Source organism: Salminus brasiliensis, chromosome 2, assembly GCF_030463535.1.
Source record: "Salminus brasiliensis chromosome 2, fSalBra1.hap2, whole genome shotgun sequence".
Taxonomy (NCBI): Eukaryota; Metazoa; Chordata; class Actinopteri; order Characiformes; family Bryconidae; genus Salminus; species Salminus brasiliensis.
The window spans coordinates 21828869-21847072 of NC_132879.1; the positions used below are offsets into that span (position 1 = coordinate 21828869).

Genomic DNA, 18204 nt, shown 5'->3' on the forward strand with positions numbered 1-18204 from the left:
GAAAATGTTCCTTTTACGGTCCATTCTGGTGCGTGTTGACATAATTGCATCATGCAATTCCTGCCCATTTGTTCTGGTGCACTTTCATGCTGCAAATTCCCGTCCTACAACATTCCAAAGGTGTTTTATTGGTTTCAAGATCTGGTGACTGGGAAGAACCCTGAACTCATCATGTTCCTGAAACCAGTTTGAGACAAGTTTTGCTTTGTGACCTGGTGCATTATCATTCTGAAAGTAGCCATTAGAAACAGGGAAATTGTGGTCCTGATGGATGCACATGGTCAGCAACAATACTCAGGCTGTAGCAGTCAGGCGAAAATGATTGACAGATATTTAAAAAATATGCACACCTTTGCACCACCTTCACCTCCCTGGACAGTTTGGTCAATGGATTCATGGTGTTGGTGGCAAATTTAGACCACATTGAGATCACTTTTTTCTCCATTCTGATGGTTGATGTGAATATTATCTGAAGCTGAACCGGAGATTACGTTCAACTCTTTGAATACTGTCTCTTTTGTGCCTGTGTGTCCATTCAGATGAGCTGCTGGTTCTTGTTCTGGAAGAGGAGATGGATGTGTTTGAGTTGGTGGTAGAGGCTATGAAGAATTTCCCCTATAGTGAGGAGGTGCACCTCCATGGCTGCTCTGCTCTCCGCCTGCTGCTAGAGAGAGGTAAGGAAGCTAGCGTACATCCTTTCCATTCATCCTCAATAATAGACACATGTTTGTGAGGGGCACTGCTTGTGTTGTTACTTTATGTTCTGAGAAGATGTTCTTACCTACTAAGGAGATTGAAGTCCTTTGGAGTGCAGGGAGCATTCATGAGGACTTTCTTTGACACAGTGGTGGCATCTGCCATCTTTTATGGAGTGGTCTGCTGGAGCAGTAGCCTTCTGACAGCAGACCAGAAGAGACTGAACAAACTCATAAAGGGGGCCGGCTCTGTCCTGGGAAGCTTCTTAGATCCAGTGCAGGTGGTGGGAGACAGGAGGATGATAGCCAAGCTGGCATCCATGCTAGAGAACAGCTCCCACCCCATGCATGAGACTGGGCAGCTCCTTTAGTGACAGGCTGCTTCACCCCAAGTGTGTGAAGGAGTGGTATCGCAGGTCTTTCCTTCCTGCTGCCGTCAGACTCTACAACCAGCACTGCTCCCAGCGGACCACATACACACACACACTTAAACTACACACGCATCTTCAGGGAATAGAGGTCCCTCAATGTAACAATACTATATGCGATATCCCTATATGCATTATCCCTTATATGCAATTAAGGTTCAATTTGCAATGATCTGTAAATAATATTGTTTTTTTCATCAGTGTTTTATTATTATTATTTAATTATTATTATTATTATTATTATTTACTTCTATTTATATTGTGTATATATATTGGTAATTTATCTATGTTTTGCGTCTGAGTGTCTTGCTATCCTTTTGCTGCTGTGGCACTGTGAATTTCCACACTGTGGGACTAATAAAGGATTATCTTAAGTAATATATTTTAGAGACATTTGTACATTTATGCTTATATAGAGCATGGTGAAATGTATCAGTGAGTAAATACAATAAGCACAATGAGCAGCATGTTTGCATGGACTGCGATAGTTTTTACATATGCATTCTTACATGAGTGAAATTAATTTGCATTACATTCTCTTAGATAACAAAAATAGGTGACTGAAGTGTAAACTAAATTCACATGTCTATGTTTGCTTACAATTCAGCTAAAAGAATAAAAATGAATGGTCAACTTTGTTAATTGTCACTTTTATTAATAGTTACATTTTAGTGAAAGCATATGAATACTAATTGGGTCAGTTTGCATAGTCCTGGACTAAATTCTTCATTTGAGAATCTTCATTCAGTTTGCTGTCTTGCCAACCAGTTATTTATTTTTGTCTTGGTCCTCATCAGTTCCAGAGGGTCATCTGGTGGAGTTTATTGAGAGGAAGGACCATACAGTGGTTCTAACTGCACTTTCTAGGTTTAAGGACTGTGAGAATGTAGTGTTGCCTGCACTGCAGCTCCTCATACCATTGACTGAACCTGGTAAGTAACTGTTCTTCCTGTTTTTCTAATAGTTTTTTTTCTCGTAGTGCCCTTAAGGTTTTTTGTACTCCTTTGTCTGTGCTGGTGAACAATGAAATGATTTAAAGTGGCATTTTCAAAAATATTTGCTTCTTCCCAGCTAAGAGCTTAGAACCATGGAAAGATTTACGCAGAAGACATATTGCTAGAATTAAGCAATTACATTTTAATAGACTTAAGCTTGAAATACCCCAAGGCAGTAAAAGTCAAGCTTCTATTCAGCTAAATTGGCTCAAGTTCAGACTTCTTTATCTAATTATGTGAAACACTTTCATTCGTACGTTATCACATTACATGTCGGGGAAACACGACAGGAAACGAAATGTGTTTTTTTGTGTGTGTTTGTCTGGGTTGTAGAAAGCAATGTTGAGATCCTGATGTCCAAAACTGAAAAGTGCTACAGTTTGGTGTGTCAGGCAGTGGAGACATGCTCGCAGTCTGAAGCCGTGCAGGAGGTGGGATGCTGCTTGCTGCAAAAATTGACCTCAGGTGGGCACAATGGCAGTGTTATGCATGTGACCTAGCACCTAAAATCCTTTTTAGAATAACATGTTTATGAGCACCTAACTACTCCTTATGTAACTCTGGCTGTCAATAATAATAATATTTTAATAATATATATATATATATATATATATATATATATATATATATATATATATATATATATGTGTGTATATATATATATATATATATATATATATATATATATATATATATATATATATATATGTGTGTATATATATATATATATATATATATATATATATATATATATATATATATATGTGTATATATATATATATATATATATATATATATATATATATATATATATATGTGTATATATATATATGTATATATATATATATATATATATATATATATATATATATATATGTATATATATGTATGTATGTATATTATAATAATATTTCAATAATACCTTATTAAAGGACACATTTTCCAAAATAACTCAAGTATAGTTACAAGGTAAAATTACTCTCTTTCCTGCAAAAGCGTGTAGGGTGAATTACCTAATGTTGGGACATTTTTGTATTTCAGACATCTGTAATATAGATATACTGTGTATGGACAGAGGTATTGGGACATATACTTTCATTGTTTCTTCTGAAATTAAGAGTATTAAAAAGAGTTTCTCCTGAAACTGTTACTACTGTCCAGGGAAGACGTTCAACTAGGTTGTGGAGCATTACTGTACAGATTTGATTGATTAGTAAGGTCAGGATGTTGAACGATCACCACCCACCTCATCCCCAACTCCCCAATTTATCCCAAAAATATTGGAGAGAGCACCACCAGTTCCACTTTTTTTTTTTATTTTTTTTTTTTTTACCCCTTTAGCATGCACCTGGCATTAGGCATGGTGCTAGTAGGTTTATGTTCATCTGCTCCAGAGAGTCCTATTCCATTGGCAGTACTTCTCTACAGCTGTTTGTGTGTGCACCAGTGTCAGCAATGGGGATAACACAGTCATTAAATGCATTCATTAAAAGGGGTGTCCACAAACATTCAGACATATAGTGTAGATATCGATATAAAGCCAATACAGTGCATCCACTTAAAGTACTACTCTGCAAAACATCATGATATGTCCTAATTAAGCCAAAAAAGAAAATCCAGAAATCACACTCATAAAATAAATGGTAGACATATAAGTAATCTTAATGCCAAGTTGTCTCGGACAGTCTGCATTTCCTAATGTGCAATGGTTCAGTTCCAAATGTGGAACACTGAGAAGTCAGTGTTAAAAAGCTTACATCAGATTGAGTCATGCAATAAAAATGTCAATCCATTTACAATTGTACAATTCCATCTTCAGCCTTTTTACAACTTACAATATTATTTATATCACAAAACTAAATGGTGTTGTTTCATGTTGCAATAGACTGTAGAGGATAATAGAGGATAATAGATTTGATGCACAGGGTATACTTTGAGTTTTGCTGTTTTGTTTGTTTGTTTGTTTGTTTGTTGTTGTACATAATTTAGTTCTTACAGTTGTCCTTGATATTGTCCAAAATTACAGAACTATGCACCAATGGAAATGCTCCAATGACTTGGAATGAAATCTTTTTATTTCAGCTTTAAAGGTTACTAAGGATTTTTGCTTCTCCTGTAAAGTTGCTATTTTGGAGATAACATATTTTTAAATCAATAAAACCATGATTTTATTGTGAAGGTTCTGACTCAGACTTTTCTTCTGTCTTACAGAAAGTTACTTCAATATCCTGGTGCTTAATGGTGTGCACAGATTGGCTGTGAAAGCCTGTCTCAGCTACCCCGACAATTCCACAATCCAGACTACTGCCCTTTCTTGTCTCGCTGCACTAAGTGAGTCTTAATGCTTTAAGCAGGGTGAAACAACCAATGTCCATTTAGGAGTAATATTAACTCTAGCTGACATCTCTGTAAACCTGCATATCCATTAATTATGTACACACATGCACCCCTATGTGATCAGTGAATCTTTTTTTGTAAGTTGTAATAAAAGACACATAAGCCATTTCTATGCATTTCTGCTAAGCAGTGTTAGTTGTGTTAAGCCCGTAATAAGTATGAACTGCACTGAAGACTGACCAGCTTACCTCTGATCGGACAGCAAAGACAATCGTGGAGAATAAAAGCCTTGAGAAAGACGTCAGTGAGGGTGAGAATGAGAGGAAGAAAGAAGATGGAGAGGAAAGCTTGGTTTGGAGAGATGCTTGCTGCACAGCTTTGGAAAGACATACTGAAAATGCGGAAGTGCAGGTGGGTGGATTGATCATTTGATTGAAATGCAGCATTTAAATGGCTTTCATTTTGCTTGGTGCTACATGTTCATCCTCTCACTCTCTGTGTCATCAGGAAGCTGCCTGCTGGGCCTTAAACAGCTTACTGCTCTATGGGAGTGCATGCAGTCAAATTTATGTGGAACCAGAGGAAAGGTCTGCTTTCAGTATCAATGATACTTTTCAATCTCAGAAAAGCTAAATAATTGTGGGAAAAAAACAGCAGAACTATTCAAGTACTGATGAATGAGTTGTAAGTGTGTTGTAAGCAGCAATATCTCTCTTTCTCTTAGGCCACCTGTACATACTCAGATAATGGCCGTGATGCTCTTGCACTCCTCTAGTGTTGGTGTGTTCCAGGCTGCTACATCAACACTGGGAACACTCATACGTCGGCACAGTGAGTGTGCATAAAGTAAATTGTCGCTGTTACACAAAAACCTCTCCAGTCTCCAAAACTTTTCAGTGGAAGTCAAAGTAAAAAGATAATGTAGAAAGAATAAGTAATTTAGGAGCATTTCTATTCTATTCCATTTATTTGAATATTATGTGACATTGTAAAAAAATTCACATTATGTCAACAGAAAAAAATGAGAAAAAAATAGAGATGCAAGGTTTCTGCAGGACAGTGAGAATCTGTGAAGCTATTTATCTGAGCGTGCTTCTTAAAAACGTTAATAAATGCAGTTAAAAAAATAAGCAGTACTCTGCTTTAGGAATCTCAGTTACTATCTAATACATAGTTTATCTAATCAGTCCTTTTAAGTAAAGCAAGTTTAATTGCTGGTGGAATTGAACAGATCCATGGAGAGCACAGAGAAGTCAACAACCAAACCTGTGCTCTTCTTACTGCATACCTTTTTAACCAGAATATCAGTCACTTCTCTGGAAATGCATTCTCATAGGTTAAAGCTTCTAGAATTAGAAAGCTGTAGAAGCTGTAGAAACAGCTTCCAAACTGTATAAATTCACTGACATCCATATGGAGCATTTATAACATTAAAATCAGCAAGTAGTAGCAACAACAGTTTATGCATCTTTGAGCTGATTTACCTTTGGCAATCATAATTACTTCATGCGGAATCAGAAATGTATAATTAAAATAGTAGTTAAACAGCTGAGTAGTCTTTTACCCAGTTAAATGCACACAACCTTCTCTTTCTCTTTCACAGTTTGCACTGTGTGTTTGGCCTCACTATCCAGAGTCTGATCAGCTGAGATTTTAGTTTTTTTAATCTGAGAGCAGAGAAAGGGGAAACATATCTAAACACTGCAGAAATACTAATGTACATGTTAGTCAAGGTTTTTGGGGAGGACTATATTGGCCTAGTATTTGAGCCTTATGTGGCCTTATTCCTCCAACATTCTCAGAAAGAATTTTATACAGATAAACTGTAGAGACTAACACCTAGGGACTAATATATATATATATATATATACGTTCTTATTACTTGAACTGTAAGAAACACACTGTAACAGGGATGTGGGTTTGATACCCGGGCTCAGCAAGCTGCCACTGTTGGGCCCTTGAGCCAGGCCCCTCACCCTCTCTGCTCCTTGGGTGCTGAGGTTGCCCAACACTCTGGGTGTGTGTGCTCACTGTCCCTAGTTCACGTGTGTGTGTGTGTGTGTGTGTGTGTGTGTGTGTGTGTGTGTGTGTGTGTGGTAACAAATATGTGCACCTTTACTTTTACCTTTAATTCTTGTAATCCCTATATTACATCATGTAATGTCTATATGTAATCCCTGTCCTACAAAACCAGCCCAGTGTGTTCTTGCTGCGCACACATTGCAATCGTGTATTAAGTTAAACATCTTAAAAAGTTGTCAGCAGTGTATCCAGACATGTTTATTCAGAGTATGTGCTATTGTTCAGGCAAGATGAGGTCTCTGCTGCTGTCCCACGGCATCCATTACAATATTATGGAACTGATGAAGAGACATGCCGACTCAAGTGAAGTGTGTGAGAGTGCCTGCAAGCTTCTACATACACTTTTCCAGGGAGGGTAAGAGCTCACTCTTTATCTTCCTGCATATCCTGCATATTTGCTCTGCATATGCTTTCAGTTTCAGCCTCAAATACAAACACCTCTTATCACTGACTGCCTCTCTGTCTTCCTGTACCAGCAGGAGGGTGAGTCTGGATGAAGGTGCTATGGCTCTGGGGCGTATCCTGATAGCAATGAAGGATCATAACTTTGAGCCTGAGGTCCAGCTGCAGGGCCTGAGAGTCAGTCTGGTGCTCCTCAGCCCAGGTAAGAGCTATATCCAGTGCCTTATGGCTCCTAGTTGAGGTCCTAGTAAAGACCTCTAGCTCCTAGCATGCTCTGTGTTTGAATTTAAGAAACCTTAAAAAAAACTTAAAGCTTTTGTGTCTGTGAGCAGATCTCAGTTTGAGGGAGCACGGCATGTCTGTGGCAGACCCGGACACTACAGATGTGTCTCTGAAAGTGCTGAAGAACCAGTGTGTGGTAGAGGAAGCTCATACTGTTTACCTGGAGGCCTTGAACAGGGTGAGGGTTGAAGACATGCTCATAATTTCACCTATGCATTAATAGCAACACAGATGCAACACAACATGTCATATTTCTTATATGTGTACTGTTCACGTTCTGTTATTTCTGCACTGACCAGAGTGCTGTTGTGCATTTGCAAGGTTGTCTTGAAATACATATAGCAGGCAGATACATACATGCGTGTTTAGAAGTGTGGAATAATTATTCAAACATTTGTTTTTAATAAAATTAAAAAATGACTGATGATAATAAATAAATAAATAATAAATAATAAACCCACACTTAATCACAACATTAGTCATTATTAACATCAGTTTCATAGGCCCAAAAATAGAACCTTGTATGACAGTTACCACATAATTTATAGTTCCTGCATTAGGATTAATAACTAAATAATAAACATAGGGTGTAAGGGGCTAAAAAAGACAATACAATTGCAACTTCAGTGCTTTAGTATAGAACAAAATCAAAATACAGATTAAATTTTGTTTCTTTTGCAGTCTGTGTATATGTTTGTTTTTGTTCTTAAATGCAGTTTATCAGCAATGAGGAGATTCAAGTGTGTGGCCTCAGTGTCCTCTCTGCACTGGCAGACTGTTCTGGAGCTGTTGATGTAATGTGCCAGCAAGGCGCGATAGACACAGTGCTGCACACACTACAGATGTTTCCTCGTAAAAGGGGTGAGTGCTTGCTATTGCCCACAGTTCACAGCAAATTTGATTAGCTCATGACCTTTCATGCTGGTTTGACTGACCTCAGTGGAAATGGAATATCAGGAAACAGAAATGTCAGTGTCCGAAGTTTGCTTCTTTAGTTTTCCACACTGCAGCTACGAGCCTAATGCAGCTGATTAGTAATGAAAGCTTTTTGCCTTCAGTTTAGCATTTTGTGCCCGGATAAAGTTGCCTCACACCTAAATTGTTGAGTATCAGCAATAACATTTCAAATATACTTGCTTATTTACACATAACAGTAGGGCTGGACGATATGGTAAAAATACTATATCATGATATTTAAAGATTTTTTCCGCTACACACTATATTTATCATTATACATGTAATCACAGACTAAATACATCAGTAGCGACAGATCCTTAAAAACTCAGATTCTCTCCCGTACTGATTACAGTCTAATTACACTGTTAGTAATAAAACTTGCAGCTGATCAGTGTTTATTAAGCACTAACAATATCCTCAATATACTTAGAAAAGCTTATTGTGTATCACGATAACAAAATCAATTAACCTCGGAGCTCCAGTACAAAACTAAATAAGCAAACCTGAACAGCAAATGCCATGGCTTTATATGTGGGGTTGTGGGGGTGGGGGGTTGTGTGCACTTTAACCTGTTACATGAACTGAAGGTGTCCTCCTCATTATCTGTAGAAATTCACTACTGGGGTATGAGCCTCCTCTTCCACCTGATCTCTAAGAAGAAGCTCTCGCGCATGATGGTGCCTGTTCTGGCCTCTGTTCTGGTTGCCTCTGTGAGGCAGCACAAGGAGGATGCAGAAATGCTTCTGAAAGTGAGTCAATGAGGTGTTGCACTGGTGTTCAAGATGAAAGCTGATCTTCTGAATTTATGTGTAATTGGGTCATTGAACATTACAGGTGGGAGTGAAAGAGAGAACATTCAGGGAAGCTGAATCATTTGAAGGGAATGTTTAATTTTTCACACTGCTGAGAATGTTCAATATCAAATGTGCATCAAGCTGGAAATGGTGACAGAAAACATTATAATGTGAAGTATACGACCATACTATGTGGAGTATTGGGACACCTGCTGATTCATTGTTGCTTCTGAAATTAAGGGTGTTAAGAGTTCATATTGCTTTTGTTGGAGTAACTCCACTCTTTACTGTCCCATTATTATTTTACTGTTTCAGTATATGTAGAAACTGTTTGACTTATTTGTATTTTGTATTTCTGTGTATTTCTGCATGTGCTTTAACTCAGTAAAGTATTCACAAACAGACCAAAAGTGGCAACTTGTGAATTTCCTTCATATTTAGATCTCTAGCCAAAAAAAAAAAAAAAAAAAAGAATAGTCCCTCTTGCGACGCTCTCAGGAGTGCATGAATACGTGTTTTAGGCTGTAAGTTGATGGTTTGATTGAGGGGAGGCTATTGATCTAATATCATTAGTCTGCTGTTGTGTTCTCAATGGTGTAAAACTAGACTACTCTCAATGATGGTGAAACAACACAGAGCAGTTGTGTATATGTGTATAGATGTTTTCTGAGGGAATCTATTCCCATTATTCACAGGGTGTTATAAAGGGTACTTTAACATCTCTGTGATGCCACTGCAGACTGAAGACCTGAAGAGTGTTTGTCTTACAGGGTTTTCAGGTAATGTTGAAGCTGTTGGACACCTGCTCAGGTGCAGCTCCCGAGCTGGAGAAAGAGGGCTTTGAAAGAGAGATTTTCCAACAGCTGAGAGAGAGTTCTCCTGATCAGAGATGTGATCCAGTGAGTGTTTGCATGTCTAAGTCTGAATGTGTTTTGAATATGTAAAACTGTGTGTGTAAATTCAGTTCAGTCTAAGTGAACACATTACCTTTCATTCTTAGTAAATATGAGTTAAAATTAGTCCCATGGCCTGTGTGTGTGCGTGCGTGTGTATGTGTTAGCTCCAGAAGCTGAGCTGCCTATGCCTGTCAAAGATGGTGGTGGACAGCGATATCCGTTACCGTCTGCTGGAGAGAGCATGTGAGGAGGGAGATGTGGTCATGGCTGAGTGTCTGATCCATCTGGGTGCTGATATCAATAAGAAAACCAAGACTGAGGCTCTGATATACCAGGTGACTTTACATGTACAATGTACATTTAGGGATAGGATTTTAGAGCTGTATTCCTGCTGGGGTTTCAGTTCCAGCACATCTGGCTCTAATATTCAGATGCTTCTTAAGGACTTGATTAACTGGATCAGGTATGTTAGAGTTGAACTTAAAAGCTCTACTATTTTGATGGAAAAGAAAGAAAAGGTTTGGCAAACATTGGTATTTTTTGATAACAGATTTTATCAGCATATCTCGTTTATTATTAGTTGTATTGCAGCATATCCTATTGATTTGTTGTATCATGACCAGCATATTAGCTTGTGGCTAAAATGTTAGATGGCATGGTAAGTTAAAGTGTTTATAATACGATGTGGTAAGTATAATTGTCATTTTAAAATTTGCAAATGTTATAATTTTTTTTATTCTCTAAAAATGTGTGTGTACAGGTGTGTGAGCGTGGTGGGCCACTAGCTCTGGTTGAGGTGCTGGTTGGGGGTGGTGTTCATGAACAGCAGTTGCGTAGCGCTCTGGGCGTGTGTGTGAAGAGAGGAGATGGTCCTGTTGTCATCCTCCTCCTGGGCCGGCTGGGTCTGGATCCCACCAAGAATGCTCTCTGTCTGGGAGGCTTTAGGCTGGGACATCTGAAGGCCTCATGGCTCAGTGCACTCCTGTCAGAGCATAGAGCACCCCCTACTGCTCAAAGGAAAAACAGTGAGTCTCTCAAGCCAGTTCACACCAGGCATGTAGTCTTGTAATTCGCTTGCCAAGCCAAGCTCAATAAAAGTGCAGATCTGATTATGTGACTACAGTATACATAATCAAGCTTTGTTAGAGAGAGGTTGTTTCTTTCATTTTGTTCTTATGTCTGTGGGTGCATGTTGGTGTTTTTCTTCATTTTAATTTACTTTATTTATATAAAACAGGTACGACTTGTAAGGACAGGAGATATGTAAACATATTTTACCTTCCCATCCATGTTGTATGTGTGTATACAGGTAAAGGCCAGTGGATTGCAAGGCACATACTGGCCCTGCAGAGGAAGAGGGGTCAGCTGGGGGTTTCTGGTCCACAGGGTGATGTAAACACCTCAGGATATTTCTCTGATGAGGAAAGTGATGATTCCTTACACATCTCTCTAAATGGCAGCTTGGTCTTCACATTTGAGGACATGGAGAGTGATGGTAATTTGTGAGTTTTTAGAATTGTCACCATTCATATTTGATTAATTTCTAGTTTACTCACTCTCTGTCATTTGCTTTCAATGTCCCTTTCTGCTAGGAAGTGATAGCTCTGCCCGAGAATTAAGACTTTACAGTGATTCGCCAGAGGATTTGAGAGGGCGGTCCAAAGCCAGGCAGCAGGGACGCCGAAGACGGGCTATTTCAGAGGTGAATTCAAACCTGACCACAGAAATAATCAAGCTATGTTGCCACCCTTTAAATACGCAATACAATGTTTGATTGCCTTATGATGTCTCTCCATAGGGAAGCCATGGTGAACCTGATCTGAATCGGTCATTGCAAAAGAGACTTAACAGAAACGGCCAGATCCAAAGAGGTGCGACTCCATCTAAGTCCTAGAACTTTAAATCCTGGAAATATACACTGTATAATAGCAGCGCTAGAAATGGTTTGTTCTTTATTTAAATTTGTGCAGGAGTGGTGCTTTCTGAGACTTCCTCCCCTGGTGGTCCACTGTCTGGTGTGGAAAGAGATCACGTCAGACTGCTAGACCTCTCCGGGAATGAGCTGGACTCTCTGTCATGCTTGATGGATGACAGTGCTGTCCAGCAGCAGCTTAAGCACCTCTCACGCCTCGATCTCAGCAGCAACAATCTAGCAAAGTTTCCCAGTGCTCTTTGTGAGGTACAGTCACTTTCTAGCTCAGTCACTGAATTGTATGAGAGCTTAGATTTTTCGTTGTTGCATAGTACAAATCCTAAAAATCTGCTTAACATTTTAGAGTTTGCAGAATCTAACTCGACTAGATCTTCAAGGCAACCACCTGAAGTCCCTTCCTGCAGAACTCTTGAGCCTACCATCTCTGAATATGCTCAATGTATCACAAAACTGTGTTGGCCCTGTGCTCTTTTTGGAACCACGAGTGCGCTGTCCAACCCTCCGCCAGCTTAACCTTTCTTTCAACCACATCAATGCTTTCCCTTACCAGCTGGGCCAAGCCATGGAGAACCTTGAAGAGCTCTCCCTGGAAGGGTATGACTTTTGATACATTTTGCCGGGTCGATATAGACTGATATTACATCATAAAGGTGCTTCAAAATGAGCCATGCCACCGAAGAACCCCTTTTGGTTCCATAAAGTTTGTAACACATGCTTGTTTACATCAGGGGAAGGTTCTTTGAAATTTTACAAGGCTCTTCACCCTCACACTCTCCTCTTTATTACAAGCATGATTTCCTAATAGAACCAGAAGTAGTTATTCTATGGAATCACTTAAAGAACCTATGAAGCACCTTCATTTTTAAGTGTGGATATGACCGTTTTGCAGTTGCAGTAATTACAGTGTGCTCCTTTTCTGCTTTCTGTCCTGTAGCAATCAAATCTCTGAACTCTCCCTTCCTCTCTGCCTGGCAGAGATGAAAGTGTTTGATGTTTCCAAAAATGAAGTAGCAATGATCTCTGATGACTTCTTGTCTGGATGCTTTAAGCTAGAGACATTCAATGCCTCCATCAACAAACTCAGTATGCTAATTGATACTTACATATTTCAGTGATGCAATTTGAGCTTTTTGAGTTTCACATGGAACTTTGAGTCTGCTTTCTGGTTCTTTCTACAGGTTCTTTGTCCCACTTGCCGTCTAAAATAACGACATTGAAATTATCCCAGAACAACTTTAAAAGTGTTCCCAGTGCAATTCTCAATTTACCAAAGTAAGTAAAGTTTGTAATCCATTAAAACAGTTGACCTCCTATCAACTAACTATTGAATTGTGTGTGTTTTCAGCTCTTTATGTTAATGTATATATTAATCTGATGCCTCTTTTGTCAGTTTGCGGTCAGTAGACATGAAGAATAACCGTATCAGTGTCCTGCCTGGTCCAGCTGCGTGGGCTAGTGCTAACCTGAGAGAGCTCATGTTCAGTCAGAACCAGATCACTGAGCTGGACCTCAGAGAACTGGTCTATAAGTGGGCCCGTCTGGAGAAACTTCAGCTGAGTAATAATAAACTCATTGAGGTAGGCCATGGCTTGTTGTAGTTCTGGTCCTTAAAAAATTAAACATATAAATCTTAAGTGTGTGTGTGTGTTCTAGTGTATGCGTTTGTTGTGTAAATGTCTCAAAATCAATGGGCTCTTGCTATTCTGTGCCATTGTTGTTAGATTCCTCCTCAGATTGGGCTTCTGGAGGAGTTGACCTCTTTGGATGTGAGCGGAAATGTGGGCCTGCATTCTTTCCCTGATGAAATGGGAAAACTGGTGCGGCTGTGGGATCTTCCCCTGGATGGACTACAGCTCCAGCTTGACCTTAAACACATCGGCAACAAAACCAAAGACATTGTCAGGTCAGAGTTGTGTATGTGTGTGTGTTATATATGTATGTATGTGTGAAAAACCTTTGCAAAAAGTGCAAAATATATCTATGTGGGCAATAAATTAAATTCCTTTCCTAGAAAGTACTAGGACTTTTACCACTTTGTTGTAGGTGTAAACCTTGGATCCTGAGTTTGGTTTCTCTCCCTGCCTCTCCTCACATTCAGGTACTTCCAGCAGCGCCTAAAGAAGGCTGTTCCGTATTTCCGAATGAAGCTGATTGTGGTGGGAACTGCAGGCAGTGGGAAGACTACGCTGATCCAGCAGCTGATGAAGCTCAAGCGTTCCCAGTGGAACTCTGGCACAAATGCAGCTGGAATCAGTGTCAGAAACTGGAACATTCGAGATCGAGATAAGAAAAACATGATGTTGAACGTCTGGGATATTCCAGGTGGGATCTTCAGATGTAATGGGCCTTACTATCATTTATAAAGCTAAACATGGTTCTAACCTGCCTCTCTGTTGCTGTGTAGGTGGGGAGGAGTACAGTGATTCTCATCCTCACTTCATGAGCTCAAGAGCCATGTACTTGGTGCTGTATAACCTGAGTAATGGAGTCCGTGAACTGGACACAGTCAAACCCTGGCTTTTCAACATCAAAGTGAGTTATGACTTAGGCCGCTATGTGGCTTTAGCAGCCAACCATATATACATTGCATCACCGCCTACTTAAAACTTACTTGGCACATTTCATACATCAAACTGCACTTTGTAAACTGCCCTATTTTAATCAGTGTTGACTCTGAGATTATTTAATATCTTCAGTAATGCTGTGTTCACAGTGTACCTGATCTAAAATATTTATTTTAGAAACCTTTTATTTAGAAATTCATTTATTTGTGCATACTTTTTTTCTAGTGTTCTCTGTAAGTTTCTTAAGAAATTGGTCTAAAATGACTTGAAGAATGATAAATCTAAGTACTAAAGTACTCCTTTAGTAAAAGCCTGATCACAGCAACTTTTGAGAGTCTCTGGAAATATACCTGTTTCAAATTAACAGTAATATAATGTCTAGAACAAGGCTTATGTCTAGCAAGGCTTATTAAATTTTGGTTTTAAAAATACTAAAACATGGAACTTCAGAGACATCTTTTTAAAATCAAGCTTTGAGGTGGTTGAAAAATACTTAAGTCCATCAAGTCTATGTGTATATATATATATATATGTACATAGTTGATTTTATGTTCATTTTTTAGTTTATTTTTTAACATGTCAACCATGTCATGCACTGCTGTTTTTTTTTCTTTTCTTTTTTTTTTTTTCTCAATTTGTCAGTTTTATCGTCCTGTTTTCTTCCTTTTTCCCCCTCCCAGGCACTAGCCCCTCTCTCTCCCGTAATTCTTGTTGGCACTCATGTGGACATATGTGAAGACTGCCTGTTACAAGAATGTGTGCAGAAGCTCCGTGAGGATTTGCTGCCCCGCCCAGGTTTCCCAGCCATCAAGGAGAATCACATTCTGTGTGCCTGCGAGGATTCAGACTCAATCAGCAAACTGCGTAAGGCTATTGCCAGGGAGGCCAGCTGCTTTAAGGTGACTTAACTGGGATGCTTTTTTTCTACTGTAATTTTTCTGTGTTAGAAAGTAATGATTCCTTGCTTTGTGCAGATCCAGGGGCAGCCAGTGATGGGGCAGCTGGTTCCTGACTGCTATGTTGAGCTGGAACGGAGAGTTTTGCAGGAAAAGAGTCGCGTGCCTCCTGAGTTCCCTGTGCTTAGACACCAGCGCCTCCTGCAGCTCATACAGGAGAGCCAGCTTCAGCTGGAGGAAGGGGAACTCCCTCACGCCATTCATTTCCTCAGTGAGACCGGTGAGAGAACTCCTTCTGATAACTTGTTAAAGAATATTTTAAAGAATATATTCACACTTTTATTTTGCTTTATATTACTTTTAGTGTTTCAGTCTGTGATGTATGAATATGTGTCTGTAAAATGCCAGGTGTGCTTCTGCACTTTGATGACCCTGCACTCCAGCTCAGAGATTTGTATTTCATTGACCCTCAGTGGCTGTGCAACGTTATCTCACAGGTTACAAACAAACACCTTCAGACATACATTATGTATCATATAGACACAGATCTGCCCAACTGTGATTGCTGTGGTTGTTTGGTTCTAGACTCTCACTATGAGCAATTCAGGGGTGTGCGAGAACTCTGCGGGGGTGGTGCATCGCTCAGTGGTGGAGAGATTTCTCTCCGAGAGCCACTGCTTTCCCAAAACTCACCTCACACAGTACTTTAAACTTCTGGAGAAGTTCCAGATTGCCTTGCCTTTTGGAGATGAGCAGTTGTTGGTTCCCAGCAGGTACGTTCTCTGGACTGTATTGGTCTGTGTTTGCCATTGGGATCCCAGGAAAAAAGTTTTTTTTTTATGGTGTTGGAAAGACTGTAAAGTTGTACTTTAGGTTATCAATTCTGCCCCTGGGCTTTTACATTAGTAATTTGGGGAAAATTCACGGTACTGTATTTCACACTATATCTCTCCCTCCAAACCCAATCTACTAAAATGGTTCTCAAGTCTCTCATACCTCTCTTTTCCACTGTAGTTTGCCCCATCACAGACCAGTGATTGACCTCCCTCACTGTGAGAACTCTGAGATGATCTTGAGGGTCTACGAAATGCCCTATTTCCCCATGGGCTACTGGTCCAGGCAGATCAACCGGCTCCTGGAGGTCTGCGCCTTCATGCTGTGTGGCAGAGGTAAGGCTGAACAACAAATTACCTTGCGGGCTTAAACAACACTCCACATGTTAACAAAAACAACAGTAGTAAATACTATGATTTAGTAGTAATAATGCATTTGTCTTGTATCATGCCTACATTGCATACATTTCCCCCTTTTGCTTTCAGAGATCGTTTTAAAGCCAATGCGTATCTACTGGAGGTCAGGGCTCTACCTGAAGTGGGATGCTGAGACATACTGCCTAGTGGAAGCATACCCAGTGGAGAACAACCCTTCAAGCTTTGTTAAAATTACTGTACCTTGCTCTCGCAAAGGTATGTTGAAAGGAATAAATATAGAAAATAAATAAATAAATAAATACATTTAGAAAGGTTTTTAATGAGTACTCAGTGGGTGTATCGTTAAATCTGCTTCTTTTTTTGTTTGTTTTATTTGTGTGGGATTACATTTACATGAGGTCCTGTCCTTTTCATGGGGGCTTCCCTGTGATTTTATTTCTGTTTAGATCAGCCATGTCTGTGTATTTCTCCCTTCTCCTGAAAAATTAGACTGAAGTACCTACAGTTTACCACTGAATCCAGTGATCTTCATTCCCATTTATTTAAACTCAAATAATTGTTATAATAACAATGATGATGAAGAAGATGACAAAGCAGAGTTGTCTGTTGGATTCATAGGTCACGTGTTATTAGGCCAGGTGGTGGATCATATTGACTCTTTGCTAGAGGAGTGGTATCCTGATCTCCTCACCACTGATATCCATGGCGATGGAGAAACTCTGCTGAAGAAGTGGGCACTGTACAGCTTCAATGATGCACAAGAGTTGAGCAAGATGCTGCTGGAGGATCTGCTCAAAACCATTGATAAAGGTCTGTCTGCATCACCTCCATATTTGTGTGGCTAATGGCTTTGTGCACGTTTCATTGCGATTTTTTTTATTTATTTATTATTATTATTTTTTTTTTAAAGACGGTCTCTTGGTGAACACAGAGGACCCTCACTGTACAGTACCTATCTCTCAAATCTGCCCTGACCTGATCCTGATTGACCAGCCAGCCAGTACAATGTTGGACTCTGAGGAACTAGAGATGGATCTCTCCAAAGAATACCTACTTGGTCCGTACAGACTGGTCTCTATAAGCCAATAGCAATGTATAATAATTTACAATGTGCTTAAACGGAACGGGGGAAAGCTTGCAATTAGTAGTCAAATATTTGTTGTTAAAAAGCATTTCTCTTTCTCTAATGTTGCTCTAATGTTACGCTTCTTCTGTTTTAACTTCAGGAGATGGAGGCTTTGGCTCGGTGTACAGAGCCATATATAAAAACGAAGATGTTGCCATTAAGATTTTTAACAAACATGCTTCAGAGCTCTATGTTCATAGACTAGTGAGACAGGTAAGACTTTTTGTCCATGATATGCTTATTATTCTTAGTCTGCTTATTTCTCAGCTCTCACTCTGTTCAGGAGCTGTGTGATTAGCGGGGAGAAATTTTCTAGGCCCTGACGGACTTAACTGATATGTATCCAATGACCAAAACCACTGACCAAAAACAAAGCACTGTGGATAACATTTGAGCTGAAGTTAGAAATTTACCTGGTCTATCAAAATTTGGGGCCATCCTGCCTTCTTTTGAAATGTTAAGAATTTGACAAAAGTTTCTTAGCACAAAGCAGCAACTGTATGATATTTTCATTAAATTCTTTTATTTCTAAAGTTAATTATGTCACAAACATGACATTATATAGGCTTCTATATGGCACATAAATGATAGTACAGTTACCCTTTG

At 39.3% G+C, this 18204-nt stretch overlaps 1 protein-coding gene across 5 annotated transcripts in view; it reads left to right on the top strand.

The window, feature by feature from the left end:
• Positions 1-18204, top strand: part of lrrk2 (leucine-rich repeat kinase 2) — a 33077-nt gene that overhangs the window by 5151 nt on the left and 9722 nt on the right. For 2 of the 5 annotated variants that reach the window (XM_072670386.1, XM_072670394.1), the window contains exons 5-39: positions 540-674; positions 1921-2055; positions 2452-2583; positions 4330-4449; positions 4718-4866; positions 4963-5042; positions 5180-5286; positions 6763-6892; positions 7014-7141; positions 7272-7399; positions 7938-8082; positions 8788-8927; positions 9743-9871; positions 10033-10203; positions 10629-10893; positions 11178-11363; positions 11461-11570; positions 11667-11739; positions 11839-12047; positions 12145-12395; positions 12736-12884; positions 12980-13073; positions 13192-13378; positions 13523-13704; positions 13900-14123; positions 14206-14333; positions 15046-15264; positions 15340-15541; positions 15670-15758; positions 15847-16034; positions 16276-16430; positions 16581-16727; positions 17091-17282; positions 17383-17529; positions 17699-17811. In XM_072670386.1, the coding sequence (XP_072526487.1) occupies positions 540-674; positions 1921-2055; positions 2452-2583; positions 4330-4449; positions 4718-4866; positions 4963-5042; positions 5180-5286; positions 6763-6892; positions 7014-7141; positions 7272-7399; positions 7938-8082; positions 8788-8927; positions 9743-9871; positions 10033-10203; positions 10629-10893; positions 11178-11363; positions 11461-11570; positions 11667-11739; positions 11839-12047; positions 12145-12395; positions 12736-12884; positions 12980-13073; positions 13192-13378; positions 13523-13704; positions 13900-14123; positions 14206-14333; positions 15046-15264; positions 15340-15541; positions 15670-15758; positions 15847-16034; positions 16276-16430; positions 16581-16727; positions 17091-17282; positions 17383-17529; positions 17699-17811 (5339 nt within the window). The remainder of the gene's footprint in view (positions 1-539; positions 675-1920; positions 2056-2451; positions 2584-4329; positions 4450-4717; positions 4867-4962; positions 5043-5179; positions 5287-6762; positions 6893-7013; positions 7142-7271; positions 7400-7937; positions 8083-8787; positions 8928-9742; positions 9872-10032; positions 10204-10628; positions 10894-11177; positions 11364-11460; positions 11571-11666; positions 11740-11838; positions 12048-12144; positions 12396-12735; positions 12885-12979; positions 13074-13191; positions 13379-13522; positions 13705-13899; positions 14124-14205; positions 14334-15045; positions 15265-15339; positions 15542-15669; positions 15759-15846; positions 16035-16275; positions 16431-16580; positions 16728-17090; positions 17283-17382; positions 17530-17698; positions 17812-18204) is intronic. The other 3 variants (XM_072670402.1, XM_072670411.1, XM_072670419.1) reach the window with 2 other exon arrangements.